At 38.9% G+C, this 9546-nt stretch overlaps 1 protein-coding gene across 1 annotated transcript; it reads left to right on the forward strand.

Annotated features, from left to right (window-relative positions):
• The first annotated feature begins 418 nt into the window (after positions 1 to 418).
• On the forward strand, positions 419 to 5837 carry LOC136259535 (uncharacterized). Its single transcript, XM_066053031.1, has 4 exons — positions 419 to 486; positions 1204 to 1261; positions 3967 to 4098; positions 4947 to 5837. The coding sequence occupies exons 1-4, from the start codon at positions 419 to 421 to the stop codon at positions 5835 to 5837; spliced, it is 1149 nt and encodes a 382-aa protein (XP_065909103.1).
• The last annotated feature ends 3709 nt before the right edge of the window (positions 5838 to 9546 follow it).

The raw sequence follows: 9546 nt of genomic DNA on the forward strand, positions 1-9546 counted from the left end.
GTTACGTATCAGCTTTTTCCTATAGAGCAGAACTATACGGTCTGTACAGTATAATTATTATGTTGAGTTCATATTACTGTAGTTTTCTATTCAGTAGCAAATGTAATAAAATATTATAAAATTTGTTGTTTGGACTTCGCAGAATACAAGCAGTTTTCATGCATGGGTACCTCTGAAGTAAGTTGTACTGTGGTATCTGTAAGCATGAGTGACTAACTTATTCAGCTGTTGAATTTTGTACATAGTCCTGCTGAAGCATGCGGAACTTGTAGTGGTGTGGTTGATAACTGATATTGGAAGTTGTCACATAGTGGCAAGTAATAGAAGGGTATATATGTCTGGAATTGGATGAATCTTGTGTAAACAGCTTGGGTGGTAGTGGCTAGACCAATTTTGTGTGGAAGTGTGCTGCCTTACGATGGAGTGTCCATCTAATCTGAGGTGTGAGGAGATTCTGAGAGGGCCACAATGTGAGAAAGGGAGCTGGTGTGTACCGGCTTTATGTAACTGTATTGGTACAGCCATGCTTACGTGCCTGATACTGACCAATACATTTATAAAATTAATTGCATTTCAAGATGGCAGCGCATGTCGTGAAGGGGTTAAGTGAAATTTTGAATTCCTTGAAAGAAGCCATTGAATACTATTAACATAACCAAGTGGGCAATAGCCACAAAATGAGAAAGGCTAAAAGAGATTCAGTGAGACCATAAGTGAAGTTTAATTTTGATGATCGATTACTTCAAAAAGGACACTTTTAGAGGTGAAACAATTGCTACTCAATTGAATTGAATGTTGACATTGAGTAATGGCCATAGATACAGTACCTCTACATATAGGGCTACCTGTGAGAGGTGGTATTGAACATAAAGTGTATATATGAGTGTAAATACATTATTAAGCAAGTTATTCTGTTGGTGTGGAGGTTTCTCCTTTACGAGTGGTTTAAGCTAATGTCAGCTAAAATGCGTTTTGTATTCCCCTGCTATCATATAATTGGTTTGGTATTGTAGTATGGAATCAAGCTCAAGTTGATATTATGTTATCTAAGGGTCATCACTGTTGCTAACAGTGTCACCACCCTTTTACTACCATTGAGTGGCATTATTTATTTCACCATGCATGTTGGAGGCTGGGGTATTGTCAATATCTCTACCAACTATGCATGTTGTGAAGTTGTCCTATTAACTACTGACTTCTTAGGACCAAGGTGCTACAAGCTGGCATGGCCACCAACCACTGCCAGTTGCAGAGTGATGAGGTAAAACAGCTGTGGTACTTACTGACCCCACAGTTTGTCACGACTGACTGGAAGTAATAATATATTTGAAGAAGGACCACAAGATTCTATTTCAGGAAATTTCCTGTTCTGTCAATATGAATGAGTTGGATAAGGAGAACGAGAAGATATCTAAGTAACAGGTTTTGGCTAGGGAAGTGTTCACGGGCTACCATCAACCTGTGGATTTTATCCCTATTGTGTTTAATCACTCAGTGCAGCCTTACTGTAACTATCAGAGGTGGATAAAGGATTTCAGAAGGTTTTAAGTTCAGAAGGATTTAATTAATTATATTTAATTAAGTAGTATATACAGTATATATATATAACAAAGTGACAACATTATTCCCTAGCAGTTACAGTACACAGCTGTCATTTAACTAAATGTCCTGTTAAGAACAGGAAAGGGAGAGAAATGGGTATCAACTACAGATGTCAATACTAAACAAATTGCATGAAGCATAGTGTGATGTACAGTCTCATGGCTTAAGTTATATTGTAGATTATAATGAAGAGAAGATTTGTGTAGTAAGTGTCAGTGGAGGTGGTAAGTTGACTGACCATTGTGTGGGTACATGCTCCAGCTAGGGAGTCTGGGGGTATGTTCCCCAGGGAATCTTAGAAATAGCTAGCACAAGTATACCATACGCTATATATGTAGTTAGTGTCAATCTATTCTACAGGAGATGACTAATATCAGATGGTGGTAATTCATTACCTCTTTCTAAGAGGTTGGTTGGTGAATATCCTTTGATAGCTGTGACATGTTTTGGGGTAGTTAGGGGATAAACACAAACTTCTTCAGAGTCAGAGAAGCATAAAATGTAAGCATCCTTCAAGGTGATAAATTTACACATGGAAAGTGTGAAATAAAAACAGTGACTAGACTTATATACGTAGGTACAATGCTATAAATCGTATTAGTTGAATACTTCATTAACTAAATACTTTATTATAAGGTGATGTACATCAGCTAGCTTTTGTGGGAGGAATGTACAAATCAATTTTATTTGCATATAAAATAGTATCACGATTTGTGAAAGTATCATTCGTTAAAGTTTGAAAAACAAAAAGTTTTAAATGCATGTACAGTTGTAATAGAGCAAGATGTGTGCATCATTATAAGCCAGCATTTTAATAAATCTCTTTTAGCATTACAATGTACTTGCTAGAAATGTACAGTAATAGGTTACTTAGTTATATTATTCACAAAGTATAATAATTACCTTATATGTAATATTTCAAATGAGTGTATTTATATTTTATATCAAATTACATAAAATCAGTAAGATGGATGTATATACAATAATATCCACTTGCTTATGATTTCATTCTCATTGGTGATACCTTTTTACTCGTCTCCATGTGATATAAAATACAACATCAGACAAGAGTGTAGAAATGCAGTAACAATACAATTTAAATCAATTAAAAGTGTTTGTTTAACTGATTATGAATACTGGCTTTTAGTCCATCAGCTACACAACAAATACACTATTATATAGTTTCTCTTTTTCTGTGTGTTTGCTATAGACTAGATTCTTTCTTAGGTAGCAAACACTAAAGGTATAACAAAGAGTAACTGCAGCAATTGTACAAATTTTGTTCATTTACTATAATATTATAATTATTTTCGAAGTGGATATTTAGCCGGTCACCGGTCACGGTGCAAATATTTATTTAACCGGTCTTTTGTTGGGAAATGTCACCTATAACTCTAGTATCAAACACACTAGTTGTATGAAGGTCATCATTACGTTTAACAGGCAAACGTCAGGTTAACGTTAGGGTTAGGGTCGGGTTCAGCTTTGGTTTCTTCTTCACTGGTATGGTTAGACTATATAGTATTTATATTTGTAACATTTAAATAGTACAAAAACAAGAAGAGTAGCCAGCAAGCACTGGTGGTACAGTGGTAGAGCGTTGGTATTCTAAACCTGGATGTGTGGGTTCGAGTCTAGGTTACGTCACACTTTTTTTCTTCGTTTCTTAAACCTTTTCGTGTCATGATTTTTTCTAAGTTTTTTTTTTAAATTGCAATGACCGGCTAAATATCAACAGCCAATTATTTTTAAATTTCTTCTGTTGTTCAAACTTGATACTTTCACAAATCCTGATACTATTGTCACAGCAACAGTATAGAGATACCTTGTCTAGTTGTCAGTATTCTGCATGACAAATACATCCTTTTTCATTATACTCCCAAAAGAGTTTCTGTAAGTTCAGTGTTCTCTTTAAATACGAATATAAGCTTTTCGTGATAGAGAAGAATTTGAAACTAAAGTATTAAAACTGTGTAGTTATGTTTACTAAAAGCCTAAGCTGTACAAACAGCAATTGTTTGGCCTTTGGATTTAAAGTGATATGTAGTTAGATTTATAGCAATTGGATGGCTGTGCATGTTGTTAAATTCTACATATTAACTGTATTCATCATGGATGAATTCTCATTCTTCGCTTGAATCCTCCCTATTCCCGCAAATCGTCAGTGGAACCTCGGCGTACTGTAATTCTACCAACGACATTTTTGGTGCTGTGGCATGTTTGCCGACTATATTGTAATAACCCCGCGACATTTTTGGTGCTGTGGTCAATGGCGGAACTCAAGAGACTGGTTTCATCCAGACGAGGATTCAGAGCGCATCTCACAAAGCTACAGAGTTACCTGTGATTCTAAATGATGCACAGGAGCTTACTTACGATAACATCGCAACCTTGAAGGACCTCCACGAGCAACTCCAGCGAAAACAAGAATTAATCTCATGGTTAGATGCGAAGATACTGGAAGCAACAACAGACGAGGAGGAGATCGAAGCAGAGGTACTACAGACGGAAGAAATAAACTCTTCCATATCTACAGCCAAGGCGAAAATTACTCAACGCCTTATGTCCACAATATCTAGGGTAGGTAAAAACAGTGGACCCAGGGACCAAGAGATCCATGGAAATCCAACTCTTCTTGGAACTTTTTACACTTCACAGTATTCTATACTTGTACTAGATACCTCTGCAAGTAGTCTTGCATGGCCAATCCACTTTTTCCCCCCTCACAGCGTCTCGCACGATGTTTACACCAATTAGAAATTATAAGCACCTATGAAAACGTGTCTGAAGCTCACTGCATTAATTACAGGTCACTCGCTATTTTCCGTATTTGTTTGCACTATGTTTCTAAACTTTGGTAGCTAGGTGACATAATAGACTAGACTAGCATGCTCATTGTGCAGCAGGCGAACAATTACCAGCTAAACCAAGCTAAGCAAGTTCCAGCAGCTCTTCATACGTCATGGTGCATTTGCACAATGTTCCTAAACTACTCTAGTAGCTAGACGGCATAATAGACTAGTATGCTTACTGTGCAGCAGGCCAGTGGTCTATAAATGCAGTCAGCTTCAGTCACTTTTTAGAGGCGCTTATAATTTCTAATGGAGTAAACATCGTGAGAGACACCGCGAGGGGAGAAAAAGTGGATTGGCCATGCAAGCCTACTTGCAAAGGTACCTAGTACAAGTATAGAATACTGTGAGGTGTATAAAATTCCGAGCAGAGTTGGGTCCCCGGGTCCTTGGTCCTCGGGTCCACTGTTTTTACTTACCCCAATATCTACAACTACAGAAGTGCGCATGTTGTGCAATCACACATTACCTCCATCTGCTGTGTTAACGCAGGTAATTAGCCTCCCCAAACTAGAATTACCGCAGTTCAATGGCGACACCCTAGTCTGGCAGACCTTTTGGGACTGCTTTGAGGCAGCAGTCCACAATAACACTTCATTGACAGGCGTGCAAAAGCTCAGTTATCTTCGAGCACAGCTCCGTGGTGATGCTGCCCGAGTTATTGCTGGTTTCCAGTTAACTAATGACAACTATGGACATTCCGTCACTCTGCTGATGGACAGATTTGGACAGGTGTACAAACAAGTTGAAGCGTACATGCAAGCCTTTGTTGACTTGCCCAGCCCGAGTAACTCTCTCTCCAGTTTGCGACAATTCTATGACACCACTGAAGGGCACATTCACAGCTTAGCAACACTAGGTGAACCAGAGGATTCCTATGGCAGTCTACTTGTAATGATCCTTCTTGGAAAGCTGCCAGCCAAGACCAAGCAGAACATAATTAGAGCCCATGGCAACAAGAAAATTATCACCAAATTGCAAGTCGCTGTTCTCAATGAAATCCATATTCTGGAAATGGGATCATCAGCAGAATTACATACCTCCCCAATCCCACCAACTGCTTCATTTCTTACCAGTGTTAAGAAATCTATAACAGCAGGCAAGAGCAAACCACGATGTCCATTTTGTGCAGTTTGTCACTTTCCCTTCATGTGTGAATCAGTTAAGGATCCACGACAGCAGTGTGAGATTGTACATCAGAATAAACTCTGCTTCAGTTGTTTAGGGCACCACAAGGTGTCTCAATGTAACTCGAGACATCGCTGCCATACTTGCCAACAAAAGCATCACACTAGCCTATGTATTAATGGACAGCATAGTGTGACAACACTTCTGAGGCATCTGTGCACTCCATTAACACCGAACAGCCAGCCAACCCAATAAATAGTCAATCTGCTATCCCCACAGCTTCCAATTCAAATGACACTGCCACTGCTTCTCTTTCAGTAACTGTTCCAATGCCACAGAACACTGTTTGTCTTCTCAAAACTGCAATAACAACTGTCAGAAATGGTACAAACTACGAAAGCTAACGTGTTATTCGATGAAGGCTCCCAGAGATTATTCATTACTGAAGAACTTGCTAACATCTTAGCTGTACAGTCCTACTGCAAGGAAGACATCACAGTATCATCCTTTGGGGCACAGTATCAGTTGAATTGTCAGGTAAATGTTGCTTTAGTAAATCTAGTTACTATGACCGGTCAATCCATACCACTAACTGTACTTGTAGTACCCTGGATTGCTATACCATTACAGAACACAGTGACATTTAATGTTGCCCACCTCCCTCACCTTCAGAACCTCTCTCTAGCCCATCCACTCAGTGCAGATAAGGAGTTTGATGTTTTCCTCTTTGTGGGTGTGGACCACTATTGGGACATTGTTGATGATGCTATTGTATGAGGTGATGGACCAACAGTAATGGAATCCAAAGTAGGTTACATACTCTCAGGACCAACTCCAACAACAACTTGTCAATTCTTAATCAGCACTAACAGTGCCATGATGCTGGCTCTTATGCAACGTGAGTTCAACCTAGAACATTTCTGGGACCTAGAATCTGTGGGAGTGATCCCTTTTGATGACATCTTGAGTGACAATGTGCTAGACCAGTACACATCATCTTGTATTACTAGAGATCGGATGGAGCATCCCTTGAAACCAGACTGTCCTGACCTATCAAGTAACCGTCTACCATGACTAAACAGAGAACACATCAACTAGTCAAGTGTCTGTCCAAAACCCCTGATCTGCTTAAAATCTGTCATCAGTGAACAAGAAGCTTATGTGCTGATCATCACTGATGACAGATTATGTGCTGTTCTGCAGATTATCTGCTGCAGATTATCTGTGCTTATCTGTGTCTTATCTGTTCTGTAGATTATCTGTGCTGATCATCACTGCAGATTATCTGCTGCTTATGTGCTGATCATCACTGATGACAGCCCTCTATCATCAGTGCTGATCATCACTGATGACAGAGGGCTGGACTGATCATCGATGTGCTTTATTGAGCACATTGATGATCAGTCCAGCCCTCAACCAGGCGTCCATTACATTCCACATCATGGTGTAGAGCAGGATTCTACAACAACACCAGTATGGATCGTCTTTGACTGCAGTTTCCGTCAATCGTCTCACAGTCCTTATCTTAATGATTGTCTACTCATAGGCTCACCATGTGATAACGACTTATGTGCTGTTCTTGTCCATTTCAGATCACACTGCTTGGAATATCCACTGACATCGAGAAGGATTTCCTTCACATATGACTACACCCTGATGATAGGAACCATAAATGCTCACTGACTATATTTCCTTATTTAAAGCTACATACGTAACTTGCTACACTGCTCCTCTTAAAACTACTGTGACTGCTCTATTAGAGTATCTCAAGTAAGAGAGGCTCTTTCAAAAGGAAAGGATTACATGGACCCCTTTAAAACCCCCCTAGATTCACTACTGCTCTTCCAATACAGTATGTCATCATATTAATAGAAACTATCTACTCCAGAATTGGCATCTAATCAAAGAATGTGAGGAAAGGACTTCTGGTTCCTTCTAAAAGTTTGCTCTGCCACACAAGTGTTGTGTTATCAATGCAGTTGACTCACTAGAGCTACCAGACGTTATGTAAGAGTTTAAGCTGCCACCACAAATGAAAATCTTTACAACTTTAGGTGCATCACTCAACCAGTTGTTGCAGTAGAAAATGAATAGCAGTAAATTGAGAAAGTAAAGTTTATTATTCTGGGACCCCAAACAAAGTTTTTAGCTACCATGATTACCATGAGATTCTCTGTAGGTATAGTGCTTCAGTTGTCTGATAGCCTTGCAACCATCATCTTACTGTACATACCTGCATGCACCAAACTGTTACACTGGCAGAAATTGATGGTGCATGCGCAATAACAAAGCTGGACACTCAGCAATACAATTATAAAATACCCTCCACTATTCTTCATCTTGACAGATTCAGACAACTGGGGAGAAAGACAACTTACACTCAACACCATGACTATCAAATAGACAACAAATTGATCAATAGTTATCTTTTCCTTCTTTGAAGCATCACTTTCTGCATGGTGCTGTACACAATTGCTGCTCATAATGCTGTATGAAGCTACAGTAACATGCACAAACTAGTAGATTGCGCCTAACACACAAGTTAATACGTTGCTGATTTAGTGGTAAATTGGCTGTTGATCAGTAGGTTGATGATGATACATAAGTACATATAAAATTTAGGAATGCTTTACTCTAACGATAAATAAATTTTATGCTGATGTTAATGATGTACATCAGCTTATAACATTGTATCTTACAAATTTTCTTCTACAAAAGTGATTAGATTTCATGAAGTGGCTCTAACATCATTACACACTTGGAGTTCTTAAATTAAAATTGAAAGTGATATAGTATAATACTAAAATTGCTGCAAGCTAAATGCACAAAGCTATTTAGTAGCAAAAATATGTGAGATCAAATTAAACGAAAAAATTTAGTTGTGAAGATTAAAAGGATCAAGACACACAGTAGTGTGTCGTGCGGCCCAAGAAGCCGGCGCGCCACACCCGTGAGTATATTGACAGGAAGAACGAAAACGTCATTTTCACACCTTTGTATCTCGGTGATCACTTATCTGAGTGGAACCAAATTTGCTACACAGTTGCCCGCCAGCAAGGGGAGTCTACATTCCAAATGTGAAGGAAATCGCTCCAGCCATTTCCGAGATACGAGCTGCCAAAGTTTCGTTATTTTTTCTTCGTTTTGTTTTTTCGTCTTTTCGCACACTTGCAAAAATTGCTATAACAAACAAACGCGTACTCCGATCGCCTTGACATTTGGCACACAGAAAGGGAGTCCAACGGCGAATCCTAGCATCAAATTTGGTACAAATCCGATGAATGGTTTAGGAGTTATGACTGATTATTCGCGTAAAACAAGATCGATTTGTTGTTACGCCTACAGGGTAAACCGCTTCATGGAATGAGTTGAAAATTGCTATGTAGATGGAGTAACCATCGTAGGAGTGCCTTTTAGTGGTTTGAAAGGAATCGAGATAAAGACCATGGAGATATGACACAAAACCCAACCTGTGTCACAACTACTCGATCGATTTTTATGAATAAGAAAAGTATTAGTTTTCACGCCTACTAGGAAAACCGCTTAGAGCAATGAGCTGAAAATCGGAGTATAGCTGGAATAATCTTCATTGAAAGTCCTTGCAGTAGTACAGAAGAATCGGATTACAAAACACTGAGTTATGATTCGAAAGCCAACTCCGTGTAGCAAATGCGAGATCGAGATACTCTAATAGTACAGTCACCCTAATAGAGCATTCGGCTGATTTATTTACTCCATTATAGAATTTTATTACATCACAAGTTATTCTGTAGGGAGTTCAACTGCAAACAGTTAATCTTATAGACAGTTCAGCAAGAAGCAAGTCACCATGTGGAGAGTTAAGCAAATATATCACTATAGAGATTCAGAACATTACAAGTCACACTGAAGAAAGTTCAGCTATAAACAAGTCGTGCACCCTGTAGAGAATTCAGCTACAATTAAGTCACTCTCTAGAGAATTC

The sequence above is a fragment of the Dysidea avara genome, chromosome 1 (genome assembly GCF_963678975.1).
Source record: "Dysidea avara chromosome 1, odDysAvar1.4, whole genome shotgun sequence".
Classification (NCBI taxonomy): Eukaryota; Metazoa; Porifera; class Demospongiae; order Dictyoceratida; family Dysideidae; genus Dysidea; species Dysidea avara.

Coding starts and splice junctions, on each gene's coding strand:
- LOC136259535 (XM_066053031.1), top strand. CDS start 419: ATGGAGTGTCCATCTAATCTGAGGTGTGAGGAGATTCTGAGAGGGCCA. Junction 487..1,203: donor CAATGTGAGAAAGGGAGCTG/GTGTGTACCGGC, acceptor CTGACTTCTTAG/GACCAAGGTGCTACAAGCTG. Junction 1,262..3,966: donor GCCAGTTGCAGAGTGATGAG/GTAAAACAGCTG, acceptor AATGATGCACAG/GAGCTTACTTACGATAACAT.